Raw genomic sequence first — 21,413 nt, forward strand, 5'->3', positions numbered from 1 at the left:
CTCTTTCCCTCTTATTGTGGGCTCTCTTTTCCTGCAATGAGGGACACAAGTGGAGTTTGAGTGAGAATGAAGGAGTGAGTGTAGAGAATGCATAGCATAGATGGTTAGGAGACAAAGGGCCCTCCCTGTGTGTTGTAAGTTGTTGTTGTCCTGGCATCACAGTGATAGGGAGTGTGAGGGCTGCATGGTCGAATAGTTAAGTGAATGTGACCTTCGAGAGAGAGGGAATGGGTAAGGGTGCAGGGATGTAAGTGTCAAGTGGCATGTGGAGGAAGAGGTTGGCAAAGCAGAGTGCTGGTGAGGAGAGGCGATGGGGATCAGATTGAGGGTGATGGGAAAGTCAAACTCACTTTTCCTGTGTGGAGAAGGTCATGAAACCTCTTCCTGCATTGCAGCCAGGTTCTGCGGCTCAGCGAAATGGAGTTGACCTCCTAGGCCACTTGCAGCCACACAGCTTTAGTCTGCTGGGGTGGCTTTTTTCTCCCTGAGGAAGGGAACAGCACCTCCTTATTACAGCTGGCTCCGTGCACCAGAGCTTGGAGGGAGGGCTCATCAAATCGAGGAGCACACTTGCTTGATCGTTGACATTGTCGGGAAATCAACACCTTCATACAATTTGCAGAGCCTTTGCAGTCTCCAGAGGAATCAAGGCTGCTTGCAGGTCTTAAATCCAGCAGCATTGATGACGTCATCAGAGGCGACTTTCTGTATGAAAAGACTCATTGGGTCAGGTGTTCCCACACGCAGGAAATCAATTGCCCAATTAGGGGAAAATCCCACTTTTTCAACACTTCAATTAGGAGTCGGGGTCCTGACACGATTTCCACCTGACACACCCCAGCCCGCCCACACTGACTAAATCTAGCCCGAGGTGTTTGGCGCCTTCCCGGATGCTTCTCCTCCACTTTGTGCGGTCTTGGGCCAGGGATTCCCAGGTGTCGGTGGGGATGTTGCACTTTTTCAAGGAGGCTTTGAGGGTGTGCCCTTGAAGCGTTTCCTCTGCCCACCTGAGGCTCTCTTGCCGTGCCGGAGCTCGGAGTAGAGCGCTTGCTTTGGGAGTCTCGTATCGGGCATGCGGACGATGTGGCCTGTCCATCGAAGCTGATCGAGCGCGGTCAAAGCTTCGATGGTGAGGATGTTGGCCTGAGCGAGAACACTGACGTTGGTGCACCTATCCTGCCAATGGATTTGCAGGATCTTGCGGAGGCAGCATTGGTGGTACCTCTCCAGTGCTCTGAGGTGCCTGCTGTACATGGTCCATGTCTCTGAGGCATACAGCAGGGTGGGTATCACTGCTGCCCTGTAGACCATGAGCTTAGTGCCGGGTTTGAGGTCCTGGTCTTCAAACACTCTCTTCCTCAAGCGACCGAAGGCTGCACTGGCACACTGAAGGCGGTGTTGGACTTCGTCATCGAAGTCTGTCCTTGTTGACAGTAGGCTCAAGATGTATGGAAAGTAGTCCACGTTGTCCAAGGTCTTGTCGTTGTTCAGGCCACGTTGTTCAGGCCATAGTCAGTAGGTGAGTTGGCGGTGCGATTAACAATCCAATTGTTTAACTCACAATGATGGGTGAGGTGTAGGAGAGTGCCACGCCCCTGTACTCCCCTCCACACCACCCCTCCACGCCTCTCCACACCCCTTCCCACCCCTCCACTCCCCCACACCCCTCCACTGCCCTCCCCACCCCTCCCCTCGACTCCCCTTCCCACCACTCAACTCCCCTCCCCGCCCCTCCACATCCCTCCACTCACCTTCCCACCCCTCCACACCCCTCCCCACCCCTTCACTCCCCTCCACACCCCTCCACTCCCCTCCACTCCCCTCCCCTTCCCACTCCTCCACTCCCCTCCACACCACTCCACTCCCCTCCACACCCCTCCACTCCCCTTCCCGCCCCTCCACTTCCCTCCACACCCCTCCACTCCCCTCCATACCCCTCCCCAACCCTCCACACCCCTCCACTCCCCTCCCCACCCCTCCACTCCACTCCCCTCTGCACCCGAAACAGCAAACAATTTTATATCCTTTATATCTACCCCTTCGACTAACTTGCATTTATATAGCATCCTTAACATAGTAAAACATCCCAAGGCGCTTTGCAGGAGCGATTATCAAGCAAAATTTGACACCGAGCCACATAAGGAGATATTAGGACAGGTGACCAAAACCTTGGTCAAAGAGGTAGGTTTTAAGGAGCCTCTTAAAGGAGGAGAGAGAGGTGGAGAGGTTTAGGGAGGGAATTAGGGCCCAGGCAGCTGAAGGCACAGCCGCCAATTTGGAGCGATGAAAATCGGGAACGCAGAGATCCCGGAGGGTTGTAGGGCTGGAGGAGGTTACAGAGATAGCGAGGGGCGAGGGCCATGGAGGGATTTGAAAACAAGGATGAGTATTATAAACTTGAGGCGTTGTTGAACCGGGAACCAATGTAGGTCAGCGAGCACAAGGGGTGAACAGGACTTGGTGCGAGATGGATGCAGGCAGCAGAGTTTTGGATGAGCTTAAGTTTATAAGTCTTGAGGCCATGAAAGGCACAGTATAAATGCAAGTTTTTTTTCGGACGCCAACTGTAGCAGGCCAACTGCTAACCCAACTGAAATGGGCTAATTTAGCACAGGCTGGAGATCGAATCTAGGGCTTAATGCTGTGTCGGGCTCAACAATCTCAGGCTTATTGAAAATCAACTACAGTGAGGGAGGACTATTGGGAAAATAGGGCCTAATTATATCCTTCAAAGCAATAACAGGCCCTGCAACTTTGACTTCTCGTTCTCTTATTTCATGGCACTCATTTACAGCTCCATAATTAGCAAGGATTAAAAATGAATAATTTATTAATTAAAATGTAAATGGATCTGCAGTGACCCAGCTGTCCTTGCAGATTTTAATGAATTAATTGTGTGTAGTGGGAAATATTAATGAATGTTTAGGTTGTTTCTTCAGATGGTAGAAGGTTCCGGCGAATTCTGAACGCTGAAATAGGAGTGAGTTAGTCTGTGTCGCTTGCCAGCTTGACTCACTTGGTTTCATTCTTGTCTCAGAAGGTCGTGGGTTCAAGGACCGCTAACAGAGAGTTCAAAATCATGAATAGAAACATAGAAACATAGAAGATAGGAGCAGGAGTAGGCCATTCGGCCCCTCGAGCCTGCTCCACCATTTAATGAGATCATGGCTGATCATCCAAATTCAGTACCCTGTCCCTGCTTTCTCCCCATATCCCTTGATCCCTTTAGCCTTAAGAAATATATCTATCTCCTTCTTAAATATATTTAATGAATTGGCCTCAACTGCCTTCTGTGGTAGATGTTGAATCCGTGATTCTTAAAGTATGATGTTTTCCAATAACTAGACGGAGGCTGTAAATTAACAATCAACAGGTGTTTACTGGAGGAGGGAACAGTACAGAGGCATGCTCAAGGCTTATATACAGGTGTGGTCACTGCCGGTACTACAGTATACAGGAGCTGTAAAAGTAGTTCTCTCTTAAAGGTACATACACTACAATTCCTCCCCTTTTAGATTAACAGTACCCATAACATTCAAATAACAGTTAACACGCACATTAAACTGAAATAGTCCATTTATAGATTCAGTCTTTGGGGTGGCTTCCTGATCCTTTCTGGATAGCGCCTTTCCTGAGGTTCTTGTTCTTGGTGCGGAGGCGATTCTGGCCCCCTTTCGTCGGTTAGTTCATCAGTTTCCGCTGCTACTGTTTCTGAGGTAGATGCTACCGGTATGTCGGGTTCATCCCCAGGTACACGAGACATGGGGTTGACTCGTTCCTGTGACGCTAGGATCTGGTCGACGTGGCGTCTCACAATGTTCTCCCCGACATCCACTGTGTACATTAGTGGTCCCTGCCGTGTGCATATCGTTCCGGGCTGCCATTTCTCTGTTCGGTAGTCACGGGCCAAGACTGGTTGTCCTACATTGAAGCTCCTTGTCGGCTTCTCATTGATGTGCTGGAATTTGCTTATCCTCAACATTTCTTCGCACATTTGGTCTGAGCAAATCCAGACGAGATCTCAACCTTCGGTTAAAGAACATCATGGCCGGGGTCTGGTTGGTAACTGCATGTGTCGCATTTCTGTAGGCTAACAGGAAATTGTCCACCTTATGCTGTAGTGGAATGTCATCGTCGCACATGGCCCTCACTGCCTTTTTAAAGATTTGTACGAACCTCTCAGCCAATCCATTTGTGGCTGGATGATACGGGGCGGATGTGTAATGCCTTACCCCATTCCTTCTCATAAATTTCCGAAAATCTTCGGACACAAACTGTGGTCCGTTATCAGAGCAAATCTGCTCTGGCAAGCCGTTCCTGGCAAATATGGTCCGTAGGACTGCAATCGTTTTCTCTGTAGTGGTGGAGGACATTTTGATCACCTCAGGCCATTTCGAGTGCGCATCCACTGCTATTAAGAACATTGAGTCCATGAATGGACCAGCAAAATCAATATGTACCTGTTGCCATGGCGAGGAGGGCCACTCCCATGGGTGTAGGGGGGCATGTGGTGGTGCATTTTGGACCTTCTGGCATCCTGAGCAGCTCTTTGTTAGGTCCTCGATTTGTTGATCGATCCCCGGCCACCACACATAAGCCCTAGCAAGGCTTTTCATTTTCACCCCTCCCAGATGGCCTTCGTGAAGCTCATTGAGCACTCTCTCCCTTAACTTGGGTGGAATTACCACTCGGGATCCACACATCACTGTCCCCTGGCATACTGACAGCTGTTCTCTTCTGGATGAGAATGCTGGCAACAGTGAGTTGCCATGTGTTGGCCATCCCTTCACCGTCAAATCATATACCCGAGACAGTGTCGGATCATTTCAGGTCTCCTTCTCTATATCCACGTTAGTTACTGGCAAGCATTCAATTATCGACGAATAAAATATTTCGATAGGGTCCACTGCTGGTGCTTCCTCCACAGTAGGCAGTGGCAGGCGTGATAGCCCATCAGCGTTTCCATGCTGTTTTGTGCCCTTATACTCTATTTCATATTGGTTCGCCCCTAGAAAAAGGGACCATCTTTGTAGCCGTTGTGCAGTCATCACCGGAACGCCCTTCTTTGGATTAAAGATGGAGACAAGTGGTTGGTGGTCAGTCAGCAAGGTGAACTTCTGCCCATGCAGATAGTGGTTGAATTTTTTTACTCCCCATATTTGGCTGAGGGCCTCCCTGTCAATCTGGGCGTAGTTGCGCTCGGCTGAGGTTAGTGACCGAGACGCAAAGGCTACTGGCCTCTCCAACCTGTCTGGGAATTTGTGCGATAGCACCGCTCCAATACCATAGGGTGATGCATCACACGCCAACCGAATTGGTAGTGCTGGGTTGAAATGGGCCAACACCTCTTTTGATGTGATCAATTCTTTGCACTTCTGGAAAGCTCGTTTACATTTGTCATTCCACTTCCATGGTACCCCCGTTTGCAGTAGGGTGTTCAGTGGGTGTAATACTGTAGACAAATTTAGTAAGAACTTATGGTAGTAGTTCACCAGCCCGGGAACGACCTCAGTTGTGACACATTTTCCGGTGCTGGAGCCTTGACTACTGCCTCAATCTTTTCAGGGGACTTATGTAACCCCTCTTCATCAATGACGTGGCCACAATACGAGATCTGCTTCTGGAAAAACTCGCACTTGTGGCGATTAGCTCGTAGCCCATATTCCTTTAATCTAGTGAGCACCTTCTCCAGGTTGGCGAGGTGATCACTGTCATTTTCGCCCGTGACCAGGATGTCGTCCAAATAACACTGGGTCTTGATCCATTGCCCTTTGCCAAATAGCCGGAGCCGATGCTACCCCGAACACCAGCCGGTTGTATTGGTAGAGACCTTTATGAGTGTTGATCGTGAGGTATTGTTTCGAGGCTTCTTCTACCTCCATTTGCAGGTACGCCTGGGCCAGATCAATCTTAGTGAAGCGTTTACCTCCAGATAGTGAGGCGAAAATATCCTCAATCCGTGGAAGCGGATATTGTACCGTGTGAAGGACTGGGTTCACTGTCACCTTAAAATCCCCACAGATGCGGACCTTCTTTGGTTCCCCAGGCGTATTACTCAACGACCTCTTCATTACAGGAACGATGGGTGTAGCCCACTCGCTCCAGTCCACTTTGGACAGTACTCCTGAACGTTCCAAACCTTCCAGCTCTGCTTCGACGGCTGGGCGAATCGCATAAGGCACCGGTTTGGCCTTAAAAAACATTGGGCTTGCATATTCCTCTATTTTAATCATCGCTGTTATGCCTTTTAGTGTTCCGAGTCCCTCCTGGAACACTTCTTGTGCGTCAGTTAGCATTTTTGACAGTCGTCCAGGTGTGACGTCATCATCCTTTTTAGAGTCATGGGGCTAGATTTTCAGTATAGACAGTTTTGGGGCGCTAAGCTTAGCGCCCGCCCGAAGTTATCGCCCGCCCCAAAGTAGCGCCCCGTTGCCGGAAATTCAGTGGCTTCGCCCTAAGAGGTTGGTGGAGCGCTAAAAGAGGCGTTCCACTAGTATCTTTAGGCGCTAAGCCGGCGGTGGAGAGCGCAACACCCGAGCTCGGGCGCAGCGCACGGCAGACACTCTGGTGCCAGTGAGCTCTTAAAGGGGAAGGGTGCATGTATTTTTTTCAAATGCAAAGTCTGGGGTGAAACGGGGGGGGGGGGGGGGAGAGAGAGAGGAAGGAGGAGGAGGAGGAGGAGGAGGAGGAGGAGGAGGAGGAGGAGGAGGAGGAGGAGGAGGAGGAGGAATGATTGATTGATTGATTGATTGGTTGGTGCCCGGAAACATAAATAGGCCGTTCAGAACAACACACAGCTTACTTCCACACAACACATGCAGAGTGCCTTTTGTACGAGTGCCCTTTAATTTGCGCTCCCCAGGGTGTGTTGCGTTCCATTTTACAAACGCTCTGGACGCCAGGCGCACAATGGGGCGGTCCGACTGAAGTTTGGAGTCGGGGCGGCCAAAGGGCGTTGCACGAGGATGTGACGTCATTTTCTGCGCGCGCATCCGGGCGGCCGCTAAACTTTGCGCCGGCGCTAACGGGCAACTTAATTTGGGGCGGGGCGCAAACTGCGCTGCGCCCAGGCGCTACACGCATAGCGCCCGAAAATCACTTCTCTTAAGGCGCTAACTGCTGGCGCAAGCAACTGAAAATCTAGCCCATAGAGTTTTACAGCACAGAAAGAGGCCCTTCGGCCCATCGTGTCTGCGCCGCCCATCCATCCCTGTCCAGTCTAATCCCATTTTCCAGCATTTGGTCCATAGCCTTGTATGCAATGGCATTTCAAGTGCTCATCCAAATGCTTCTTGAATGTTGTGAGGGTTCCTGCCTCTACCACCCTTTCAGGCATTGAGTTCCACATTCCAACCACCCTCTGGGTGAAAAAGTTCCTCCTCAAATCCCCTCTAAATCTCCTGCCCCTTACCCTGAATCTATGCCCCCTTGTTATTGACCCCCCTACTAAGGGCCTCAACCTTCAGTGCCTGTATGGAATGCCAATCTAATTGTATCTTCCGGATCCATTCACGTCCTAGTAGTGGTGGTCCTCCATCTGGCAATACATATAGGTCCATTTTGGGTATTTCCTGGCCTTTGTATATCACGTTCACCCTTATTTTTCCTTTGGGGTAGACTTTTTGCCCCGTGTACGTCTTCAAGACAATCTCTGTAGCGTTTAAGGGTATATGTGAAAATAGCCGCTTGTAGTCCCTTCGGTTTATGACTGTTAGGGCTGATCCTATGTCCAATTCCATTTTCACTTGGACTCCGTCTATCCTGAGCGTGACCCAGATAGTCTGGTGATCCTCCATTTTGATTACCTTATGTAGTTTCAGACAACCCAGCTCCTTGCTTCCGGAGCCTGTATCACTTTTCTGTTCGTCTGAACTACTGTCCATCACCTTATGTACCTTTTTGTACTTCTGTGGAGATTTCTTGCTGCTGGTTTTCTTCCCTGACCTGCAGATTCTTGCTATGTGTCCTGCTTTTCCACACTGTCTGCACACTTGGTCCTTGAACCAACAATCCTTCTGGTCGTGTGTTGTTCTGCTGCAGCGATAACACTTCCCTGCTCCATATGACATTTCATTGGTGCCATATTCTTGCGGTCTCCGTTGTATCTCTGCAGCGCCCCGTGCGGCTGCTTCGTGTGATACTGCCATGCTGAAAGCCTTGTCCAGCGTAAGATCCTTTTCTGATAGAAGCCGTTTCTGGGTTCCTTCACTTTGAAGCCCACACACAAACTTGTCCCTTAACGTATCTGCTCGTCCCACTCCAAACTGGCAGTGTTTCGATAGCTTGCGCAGTTCCGTTAAGTACTCAGCATTACTTTCATCTTTATGCTGGTTCCTTTTGTGGAACTTAAATCTTTCTGCTATCAGCAGCGGTGTGGGGTTTAAGTGGTCCTGCAGGATTTCCACTATGCTTTCGAAATTCTTATCCACTGGCTTCTCTGGGGTTATTAGGTTTCGCAGTAAGCCATAAGTTTTTGCACCCATGGAATTCAACAAAACCAGTGCTTTCCTAGCATCTGGCACTTCATTCGCCTTGCAGTACACCTCAATGTGTTCCACATATGTCGCCCAATCTTCGACTTCATTGTCGAACGCAGTGACACTGCCACTCTTCGGCATCCCTGGGTGTGGTTAAACTGTCTAAAATGGCGTCTCCCACGTTCTCCCTTCTTCTCCGCTGGCACAAAATGGCGTCTCCCGCGCTTTCCTTTCTTCCCACGCTCGCCCTTCTTCTCCACTGCGGCTTCTAAAATGGCGTCTCCCGCACTCTCCCTTCTTCTCCGCGGCTCAATGGCGTCTCCCGCGCTTCCTTTCTTTCCCCGCGGACGCCGCTCAGCCCTTGAGCCCTGGCTGCGCTCTGCGCCTTCTCCTGTGCGTCTCTCTCATTGCCGCCGCTTGGTCCTGAACCCCGGCTGTGCTTTACCCTCTCTCTCTTTTTTTTTGTTTTCCGTCGGCGCCGCTCGGTCTTCAACCCCCGGCTGCGCCCTGTGCGCTTCACCCTCTCTCTTACCCCGTCGACGCTGCTCGGCCTTTTCTGTGCCGTCGGTCGGCTCCAGCCGCCGCTGTCCGGGAAGGGTCTGCGCTGTACCTGTTGCCAGTCTGTTGCTGGATCGTCGTGGCTGGAGAACCAAGCCCAGCTCTCAACAGCCTCCCCTGCGATGTTCACTCTCTGCCGGATGACTGGGCGGTTGCTCGTGGTCGACGCCCGTGCTTCTGGCCTCGACTTTCTTCCACCGTCCTCCCGGAGCGAATCCTTGAAAGGAAATGCTGAGTTGCAGGTAGATTCGATTCGACCTCGTCGCCACTGTTGAATCCGTGATTCTTAAAGTATGATGTTTTCCAATAACTAGACGGAGGCTGTAAATTAACAATCAACAGGTGTTTACTGGAGGAGGGTAGTCTAAAGACTAACAGTACAGAGGCATGCTCAAGGCTTATATACAGGTGTGGTCACTGCCAGTACTACAGTATACAGGAGCTGTAAAAGTAGTTCTCTCTTAAAGGTACATACACTATAGTAGAGAATTCCACAGGTTCACCACTCTCTGGGTGAAGAAATTCCTCCTCATCTCTGTCCTAAATGACTTACCCCTTATCTTTAGACTGTGCCCACTGGTTCTGGACTCCCCTGCCATCGGGAACATCCTTCCTGCATCTAGTCTGTCTAGTCCTGTTAGAATTTTATAAGTTTCAATGAGATCCCCTCTCATTCTTCTAAACTCCAGCGAATATAAGCCCAATCGACCCAATCTCTCCTCATACGTCATTCCTGCCATCCCAGGTATCAGTCTGGTGAATCTTCGCTGCACTCCCTCCATGGCAAGAACATCCTTCCTCAGATAAGGCGACCAAAACTGCACACAATACTCAAGGTGTGGTCTCACCAAGGCCCTGTACAACTGCAGCAAGACATCCTTGTTCCTGTACTCAAATCCTCTCGCTATGAAGGCCAACATACCATTTGCCTTCTTAACCGCCTGCTGCACCTGCATGCTTACCTTCAGTGACTGGTGCACAAGGACACCCAGGTCTCGTTGCACTTCCCCTTCTCCCAATCTATTGCCGTTCAGATAATAATGTGCCTTCCTGTTTTTGCCACCAAAGTGGATAATCTCGCATTTATCCACATTATACTGCATCTGCCATGCATCTGCCCAATCACCCAACCTGTCCAAATCATACTGGAGTTCTCTGCATCCTCCTCACAGCACACACGCCCACCCAGCTTTGTGTCATCTGCAAACTTGGAGATATTACATCTAGTTCCCTCGTCTAGATCATTAATATATATTGTGAATAGCTGGGGTCCTAGCACCGATCCCTGCGGTACCCCACTAGTCACTGCCTGCCACTCGGAGAAAGACCTGTTTATTCCAACTCTTTGCTTCCTGTCTGCCAACCAGTTCTCTATCCAAGTCAGTACCTTACCCCCAATCCCATGTGCTTTAACTTTACATGCTAATCTCTTATGCGGGACCTTATCGAAAGCCTTCTGAAAGTCCAAATACACCACATCCACTGGTTCTCCCTTATCTATTCTACCAGTTACATCCTCAAAAAATTTGAATCCCTCCCCCTTGCATCATTCCTCTAGCCACGTATTCATCTGAAATATCCTTCTATTTCTACTCTGACTAGCATGTGGCACTGGTAGCAATTCTGAGATTACTACCTTTGAGGTCCTATTTTTTAATTTACCTCCTAACTCCCTATATTCAGCTTTTAGGACCTCATCCCGGTTTTTACCTATATCGTTGGTACCTATATGTACCACGACAACTGGCTGTTCACCCTCCCCCTCCAGAATGCCCTGCAGCCGTTCCGAGACATCCTTGACCCTTGCACCAGGGAGGCAACATACCATCCTAGTGTCTCGTTTGTGGCCGCAGAAACCCCTATCTATTCCCCTTACAATAGAATCCCCTATCACTATAGCTCTCCTGCTCTTTTTCCTCCCGTCCTGTGCAGCAGAACCACCCACGGTGCCAGGAAGTTGGCTGCTGCTGCCTTCCCCCGATAAGCCATCTCCCTCAACAATATCCAAATTGGTATATCTGTTTGAAAGGGGGATGGCCACAGGGGACCCCTGCACTACCTGCCTGCGCCTACTACTCTGCCTGGCAGTCACCCATTCTCTTCCTGCCTGTGCAGCCTTTACCTGCGCTGTGACCAACTGATTAAACATGATATCCACGACGTTCTCAGCATTGCAAATGCTCCAGTATGTATCCATTCGCAGCTCCAGCGCCGCAATGCGGTCTGCGAGTAGCTGCAGCTGGATACACTTCCCGCACACATGGTCGTCAGGACACAGGAAGTTTCCCTGATTTCCCACATAGTGCAGGAGGAGCATGCCACGGGGTCAATTAATTTAAATTAAATTAAATCAAGTCAATACCACCAATTACACTACAATTAAATGATATACTCAAGGGCCCTTGGTTACTAGCACTCCCCGATATACAACAGAGACCTTAGAAACTATAACCACAAAAATTAAGACCTTCTAAACTTTACCTTAACTGTCAAACGATAGAGTAGTATAAATACTCACCTGGACATACTCACCCAATCAGCTGCTTCCTCTTGCCCGCGGCACTTTTTGAATCGTGGCGTGGCTCTGGAACGCAGCCGCCGGTCTGCGAGATTGACCAGCCTTTGAGAAAAAGCCCGCGAAAGTGAGTTTAAATACTCACCACTCTACTGCTGCTCCCGACACCGGCCTCTTGCTACAGGGTGAAAAGCTAGGAAAAACAAAGGCGAAGCAAGGGAGCTGCTCCTTCCACTCCTCACCTAACTCTGACTCACCCAACTCGCAGCACTCTGTTGAAACCGCACTCAATGGTTTTGATAGGGTAAGGAGAAACTGTTTCCCATTGGCAGACGGGTCGGTAACCAGAGGACACAGATTTAAGGTGATTGGCAAAAGAACCAGAGGTGACATGAGGAAAAACTCTTTTACGCAGCGAGTTGTTGTGATCTGGAATGCGCTGCCTGAAAGGACAGCGGAAGCAGATTCAATAGTGACTTTCAAAAGAGAATTGGATAAATGCTTGATGGGAAAACATTTACAGGGCTACGGGGAAAGAGCAGGGGAGCAGGACTAACTGAATACCAAAGAGCATGATGGGCCGAAAGGCCTCCGACTGCGCTGTATCATTCCATGATTCTATGAATTGAGCCCATAATCTAGGCCGACACTCCCACTGCAGTGCTGAGGGAGTACCGCACTGTCGGAGGTGCCGTCTTTCGGGTGAGACGTTAACCCGAGGCCCCGTCAGGTGGATGTTAAAGATTCCCGTGACGTTATTCGAAGAGGAGAAGGGGGGCATTCTCCCCCAGTGCCCTGGCCACCTGCCTCCTTCAGCCAAAAGTAGACGAACTGGTCATTTATCTTATTGCAGGTTTGCTAAATCCCAACTAGTGAGGGATTGTCTGTGCCACTCGTTGGGGTAGATTGTGGGACAATGTACAGCGGGCGATAGTGAATGGGCAGCCCGTTTTACATCTCGCCGCTTGCTTTTATTTCCATTGAATTAACGGGTCGCAGTGGCAGCGAGACTCTGACATCGATACTGGAAAGTTGGACAGGCGGATAACCAGAATTAACACAGCGTGCGGGGGCATGGTTTGAAAGGAAGTTTTGTTTTATGAGAAGAACCATCATTTGACATTTAGTTACATAATGATCAGCAGTGTGTGTTATATAAGGTATGATTCATGGAGCTGAACTGTGACTGAGGACACACTCGCACATTAACACACACTGGGCTTGTTTTTATATAGAAACCCAAGCTCAGGCCAGCTATTGCCTTAACACAGAAGGGACACTCAGCCCCTGGTCACTGTTGGCCCGCGGCTGATACTCACCGTGTTGAGCCACATCAGGAACGGTCAGGAACTGGCACCAGTGGAGTCGTAGCCTGTCTGTTGTCCCTGAACAGTAAACACACTCACACTCGCACTCGCACACACTCACGCTCACACACACTCGCTCACGCTCACACTCACACACACTCACTCTCACACACACTCACACACACTCACTCTCACACTCACACTCACATTCACACTCACTCTCACACTCACTCTCTCTCACTCTCTCTCACTCTCACTCTCACACTCACACTCACTCACTCACACTCGCACTCACACTCACACTCTCACACACAAACACACTCGCTCTCACTCACACTCGCACTCACTCACACACTCACACTCAAACGCTCACACTCACACACACACTCACACACACACTCACTCTCACACTCACTCACTCACACTCAAACACACACTCACACAAACACACTCACTCGCACTCACACACACTCACGCTCACTCTCACACTCACTCACACTCAAACACACACTCACACAAACACTCGCACTCGCGCTCGCACACACTCACACTCACTCTCACTCGCACTCACTCACGCTCACACACACACACTCACGCTCACTCACGCTCACGCTCACTCACGCTCACACTCACTCACGCTCACTCACTCACACACACTCACACTCACTCACACTCACTCTCTCTCACACACTCACACACACACACACTCACTCTCACTCACACTCGCACTCACTCACACTCACACACTCAAACTCACACACACTCACTCATACACTCACACTCTCACACACAAACACACTCTCTCACTCACACTCGCACTCACACTCGCTCTCACACTCAAACTCACTCGCACTCGCACTCACACACGCTCACTCTCACACTCTCACTCGCACTCACACTCACACACACTCACACTCACTCTCACTCACACACTCACTCACTCTCACTCAAACACACACACACTCACTCACTCACACTCGCACTCACACTCACTCACACACTCAAACACTCACACTCACTCATACACTCACACTCTCACACACAAACACACTCACTCTCACTCACACTCGCACTCACTCACACACTCACACTCAAACACACTCTCACTCACACTCACTCTCACACTCACTCTCACACTCACACTCAAACACACACACTCACACAAACACACTCACTCGCACTCGCACTCACACACGCTCACTCTCACACTCACACTCACTCACACTCAAACACACACACTCACACAAACACACTCACTCGCACACACTCACGCTCACGCTCACACTCACACTCACTCACTCTCACACTCACTCACACTCAGTCACTCACACTCAAACACACACACTCACACAAACACACTCACTCACTCTCACTCACACACACTCACTCACGCTCACACACACTCACACTCACTCTCACACACACACACTCACACACACTCACTCTCACACTCACTCACACTCACTCACTCACTCTCACTCACTCTCACTCTCACACTCACACTCACACTCAAACACACACTCACTCTCACTCACACTCACACACACTCACACTCACTCGCACTCGCACTCACACACGCTCACTCTCACACTCACTCACACTCACTCGCACTCGCACTCGCTCACTCTCACACTCACTCACTCTCACTCTCACTCTCACTCACTCGCACTCGCTCACGCTCACACTCACTCACTCGCACTCGCACTCGCACTCGCTCACGCTCACGCTCACTCTCACACTCACTCGCACTCGCACTCGCACTCGCTCACTCTCACACTCACTCACTCTCACTCACTCGCACTCGCTCACGCTCACACTCACTCACACTCACTCGCACTCGCACTCGCTCTCACACTCACTCGCACTCGCTCACGCTCACTCTCACTCACTCGCACTCGCACTCTCACTCACTCACTCTCACTCGCTCACGCTCACTCTCACACTCACTCTCACTCTCACACTCACTCTCACTCTCACACTCACTCTCACACTCACTCTCACTCTCACTCTCACTCTCACTCTCACTCTCACACGCACTCGCACTCGCACACGCTCACACTCACTCTCACTCTCACTCTCACACTCACTCTCACACTCACTCTCACACTCACTCTCACACTCACTCTCACACTCACTCTCACACTCACTCTCACACTCACTCTCACTCGCACACGCTCACACTCACTCTCACTCTCACACTCACTCTCACTCTCACACTCACTCTCACTCTCACACTCACTCTCACTCTCACTCTCACACGCACTCGCACACGCTCACACTCACTCTCACACTCACACTCACTCTCACACTCACTCTCACACTCACTCTCACACTCACTCTCACTCGCACACGCTCACACTCACTCTCACTCTCACACTCACTCTCACTCTCACACTCACTCTCACTCTCACACGCACTCGCACACGCTCACACTCACTCTCACACTCACACTCACTCTCACACTCACTCTCACACTCACTCTCACACGCACTCTCACACGCACTCGCACTCGCACACGCTCACACTCACTCTCACTCTCACTCTCACTCTCACACGCACTCGCACACGCTCACACTCACTCTCACACTCACACTCACTCTCACACTCACTCTCACACTCACTCTCACACGCACTCGCACTCGCACACGCTCACACTCACTCTCACACTCACTCTCACACTCACTCTCACACTCACTCTCACTCTCACTCTCACTCTCACGCACTCGCACACACTCACACTCACTCTCACTCTCACACTCACTCTCACACTCACTCTCACACTCACTCTCACTCTCACACGCACTCGCACTCGCACACGCTCACACTCACTCTCACTCTCACACTCACTCTCACACTCACTCTCACACTCACTCTCACTCTCACTCTCACACGCACTCGCACACGCTCACACTCACTCTCACACTCACTCTCACACTCACTCTCACACTCACTCTCACTCTCACACGCACTCGCACTCGCACACGCTCACACTCACTCTCACACTCACTCTCACTCTCACTCTCACACTCACTCTCACTCTCACTCTCACACGCACTCGCACTCGCACACGCTCACACTCACTCTCACACTCACTCTCACTCTCACTCTCACTCTCACTCTCACACGCACTCGCACTCGCACACGCTCACACTCACACTCACTCTCACACTCACTCTCACACTCACTCTCACTCTCACTCTCACTCGCTCACACTCACTCTCACACTCACTCTCACACTCACTCTCACTCTCACTCTCACACGCACTCGCACTCGCACACGCTCACACTCACTCTCACTCGCACTCGCACGCGCTCGCACTCGCACTCGCTCGCGCTCACGCTCTCTCGCTCTCGCTCTCGCGCTCTCGCTCTCGCGCTCACTCGCACTCTCACTCACACTCACTCTCACTCGCACTCGCACGCGCTCACGCTCTCTCGCTCTCGCTCTCGCGCTCTCGCTCTCGCGCTCACTCGCACTCTCACTCGCACTCGCTCTCACTCACTCTCACTCGCTCACGCTCACTCTCACACTCACTCTCACACGCACTCGCACACGCTCACACTCACTCTCACACTCACTCACTCGCACACTCTCACACTCACTCACTCTCACTCGCGCTCACTCTCACACTCACTCTCACACTCACTCTCACACTCACTCTCACACTCACTCTCACACTCACTCTCACTCTCACACTCACTCTCACTCTCACTCTCACTCTCACTCTCACTCTCACACTCACTCTCACACGCACTCGCACACGCTCACACTCACTCTCACACTCACTCACTCGCACACTCGCACACTCTCACACTCACTCACTCTCACTCGCGCTCACTCTCACACTCACTCTCACACTCACTCTCACACTCACTCTCACACTCACTCTCACTCTCACACTCACTCTCACTCTCACTCTCACTCACTCTCACACTCACTCTCACTCTCACTCTCACTCTCACACGCACTCGCACTCGCACACGCTCACACTCACTCACTCGCACTCGCACGCGCTCGCACTCGCACACGCTCACACTCACTCTCACTCGCACTCGCACGCGCTCGCACTCGCACGCGCTCGCACTCGCTCTCGCACTCGCACGCGCTCACGCTCACTCGCTCTCGCGCTCACTCGCACTCTCACTCGCACTCGCTCGCTCACTCGCTCTCGCTCTCACACTCACTCTCACACTCACACTCAAACGCTCACACTCACACACACACTCACACACACACTCACTCTCACACTCACTCACTCACACTCAAACACACACTCACACAAACACACTCACTCGCACTCACACACACTCACGCTCACTCTCACACTCACTCACACTCAAACACACACTCACACAAACACTCGCACTCGCGCTCGCACACACTCACACTCACTCTCACTCGCACTCACTCACGCTCACACTCACACACACTCACGCTCACTCACGCTCACGCTCACTCACGCTCACACTCACTCACGCTCACTCACTCACACACACTCACACTCACTCACACTCACTCTCTCTCACACACTCACACACACACACACTCACTCTCACTCACACTCGCACTCACTCACACTCACACACTCAAACTCACACACACTCACTCATACACTCACACTCTCACACACAAACACACTCTCTCACTCACACTCGCACTCACACTCGCTCTCACACTCAAACTCACTCGCACTCGCACTCACACACGCTCACTCTCACACTCACACTCTCACTCGCACTCACACTCACACACACTCACACTCACTCTCACTCACACACTCACTCACTCTCACTCAAACACACACACACTCACTCACTCACACTCGCACACACTCACTCACACACTCAAACACTCACACTCACTCATACACTCACACTCTCACACACAAACACACTCACTCTCACTCACACTCGCACTCACTCACACACTCACACTCAAACACACTCTCACTCACACTCACTCTCACACTCACTCTCACACTCACACTCAAACACACACACTCACACAAACACACTCACTCGCACTCGCACTCACACACGCTCACTCTCACACTCACACTCACTCACACTCAAACACACACACTCACACAAACACACTCACTCGCACACACTCACGCTCACGCTCACACACTCACACTCACTCACTCTCACACTCACTCACACTCAAACACACACACTCACACAAACACACTCACTCGCACTCACACACTCACGCTCACGCTCACACACACACTCACTCACTCTCACACTCACACTCAGTCACACTCAGTCACTCACACTCAAACACACACACTCACACAAACACACTCACTCACTCTCACTCACACACACTCACTCACGCTCACACACACACACTCACACACACTCACTCTCACACTCACTCACACTCACTCACTCACTCTCACTCACTCTCACTCTCACACTCACACTCACACTCAAACACACACTCACTCTCACTCACACTCACACACACTCACACACACTCACTCTCACTTACACTCGCACTCACACTCGCTCTCACACTCAAACTCACTCGCACTCGCACTCACACACGCTCACTCTCACACTCACTCACACTCACTCGCACTCGCACTCGCTCACTCTCACACTCACTCACTCTCACTCTCACTCTCACTCACTCGCACTCGCTCACGCTCACACTCACTCACACTCACTCGCACTCGCTCACTCTCACACTCACTCACTCTCACTCACTCGCACTCGCTCACGCTCACACTCACTCACACTCACTCGCACTCGCACTCGCTCTCACACTCACTCGCACTCGCTCACGCTCACTCTCACTCACTCGCACTCGCACTCTCACTCACTCACTCTCACTCGCTCACGCTCACTCTCACACTCACTCTCACACTCACTCTCACTCTCACTCTCACTCTCACACTCACTCTCACACTCACTCTCACTCTCACTCTCACTCTCACTCTCACACGCACTCGCACTCGCACACGCTCACACTCACTCTCACTCTCACACTCACTCTCACACTCACTCTCACACTCACTCTCACACTCACTCTCACTCGCACACGCTCACACTCACTCTCACTCTCACACTCACTCTCACTCTCACTCTCACTCTCACTCTCACACGCACTCGCACACGCTCACACTCACTCTCACACTCACACTCACTCTCACACTCACTCTCACACTCACTCTCACACGCACTCGCACTCGCACACGCTCACACTCACTCTCACTCTCACACTCACTCTCACACTCACTCTCACACTCACTCTCACACTCACTCTCACTCGCACACGCTCACACTCACTCTCACTCTCACACTCACTCTCACTCTCACTCTCACTCTCACTCTCACACGCACTCGCACACGCTCACACTCACTCTCACACTCACACTCACTCTCACACTCACTCTCACACTCACTCTCACACGCACTCGCACTCGCACACGCTCACACTCACTCTCACTCTCACACTCACTCTCACACTCACTCTCACACTCACTCTCACACTCACTCTCACTCTCACTCTCACTCTCACTCTCACACTCACACTCACTCTCACACTCACTCTCACTCGCACACGCTCACACTCACTCTCACTCTCACACTCACTCTCACTCTCACTCTCACTCTCACTCTCACACGCACTCGCACACGCTCACACTCACTCTCACACTCACACTCACTCTCACACTCACTCTCACACTCACTCTCACACGCACTCGCACTCGCACACGCTCACACTCACTCTCACACTCACTCTCACTCTCACTCTCACTCTCACACTCACTCTCACACTCACTCTCACTCTCACTCTCACTCTCACTCTCACTCTCACACGCACTCGCACTCGCACACGCTCACACTCACTCTCACTCTCACACTCACTCTCACACTCACTCTCACACTCACTCTCACACTCACTCTCACTCGCACACGCTCACACTCACTCTCACTCTCACACTCACTCTCACTCTCACTCTCACTCTCACTCTCACACGCACTCGCACACGCTCACACTCACTCTCACACTCACACTCACTCTCACACTCACTCTCACACTCACTCTCACACGCACTCGCACTCGCACACGCTCACACTCACTCTCACTCTCACACTCACTCTCACACTCACTCTCACACTCACTCTCACACTCACTCTCACTCGCACACGCTCACACTCACTCTCACTCTCACACTCACTCTCACTCTCACTCTCACTCTCACTCTCACACGCACTCGCACACGCTCACACTCACTCTCACACTCACACTCACTCTCACACTCACTCTCACACTCACTCTCACACGCACTCGCACTCGCACACGCTCACACTCACTCTCACTCTCACACTCACTCTCACTCTCACACTCACTCTCACACTCACTCTCACACTCACTCTCACTCTCACTCTCACTCTCACTCTCACACTCACACTCACTCTCACACTCACTCTCACTCGCACACGCTCACACTCACTCTCACTCTCACACTCACTCTCACTCTCACTCTCACTCTCACTCTCACACGCACTCGCACACGCTCACACTCACTCTCACACTCACACTCACTCTCACACTCACTCTCACACTCACTCTCACACGCACTCGCACTCGCTCACACTCACTCTCACACTCACTCTCACTCTCACACTCACTCTCACACTCACTCTCACACTCACTCTCACTCTCACTCTCACTCTCACACTCACTCTCACACTCACTCTCACACTCACTCTCACTCTCACTCTCACTCTCACTCTCACTCTCACACGCACTCGCACTCGCACACGCTCACACTCACTCTCACACTCACTCTCACACTCACTCTCACACTCACTCTCACACTCACTCTCACACTCACTCTCACTCGCACACGCTCACACTCACTCTCACTCTCACACTCACTCTCACTCTCACTCTCACTCTCACTCTCACACGCACACGCTCACACTCACTCTCACACTCACTCTCACACTCACTCTCACACTCACTCTCACACGCACTCGCACTCGCACACGCTCACACTCACTCTCACTCTCACACTCACTCTCACTCTCACACTCACTCTCACACTCACTCTCACTCTCACTCTCACTCTCACTCTCACACTCACTCTCACACTCACTCTCACTCTCACTCTCACTCTCACTCTCACACGCACTCGCACTCGCACACGCTCACACTCACTCTCACTCTCACACTCACTCTCACACTCACTCTCACACTCACTCTCACACTCACTCTCACTCGCACACGCTCACACTCACTCTCACTCTCACACTCACTCTCACTCTCACTCTCACTCTCACACGCACTCGCACACGCTCACACTCACTCTCACACTCACACTCACTCTCACACTCACTCTCACACGCACTCGCACTCGCACACGCTCACACTCACTCTCACTCTCACACTCACTCTCACACTCACTCTCACTCTCACACGCACTCTCACACGCACTCGCACACGCTCACACTCACTCTCACACTCACTCTCACACTCACACTCACTCTCACACTCACTCTCACACTCACTCTCACACTCACTCTCACACGCACTCG

At 51.4% G+C, this 21,413-nt stretch overlaps 1 protein-coding gene across 3 annotated transcripts in view; it reads right to left on the minus strand.

The window, feature by feature from the left end:
- LOC147097648 (uncharacterized) overlaps positions 1-21,413 on the minus strand; it is a 128,197-nt gene that overhangs the window by 83,850 nt on the left and 22,934 nt on the right. Inside the window, exon 2 of one of the 3 annotated variants that reach the window (XM_085971638.1) lies at positions 3,360-9,356. The exons of the other annotated variants lie outside the window; for them this stretch is intronic. Coding sequence (XP_085827764.1) covers positions 7,419-8,618 — 1,200 coding nt within the window. The 5' untranslated portion in view covers positions 8,619-9,356 and the 3' untranslated portion in view covers positions 3,360-7,418. Of the gene's footprint in view, positions 1-3,359; positions 9,357-21,413 lie in introns of those variants that run through there. 3 annotated transcript variants of the gene reach the window in all.

Source organism: Somniosus microcephalus, chromosome 31 (genome assembly GCF_052327205.1).
Source record: "Somniosus microcephalus isolate GS21.2 chromosome 31, FLI_Smic_1.0, whole genome shotgun sequence".
Lineage (NCBI taxonomy): Eukaryota > Metazoa > Chordata > Chondrichthyes > Squaliformes > Somniosidae > Somniosus > Somniosus microcephalus.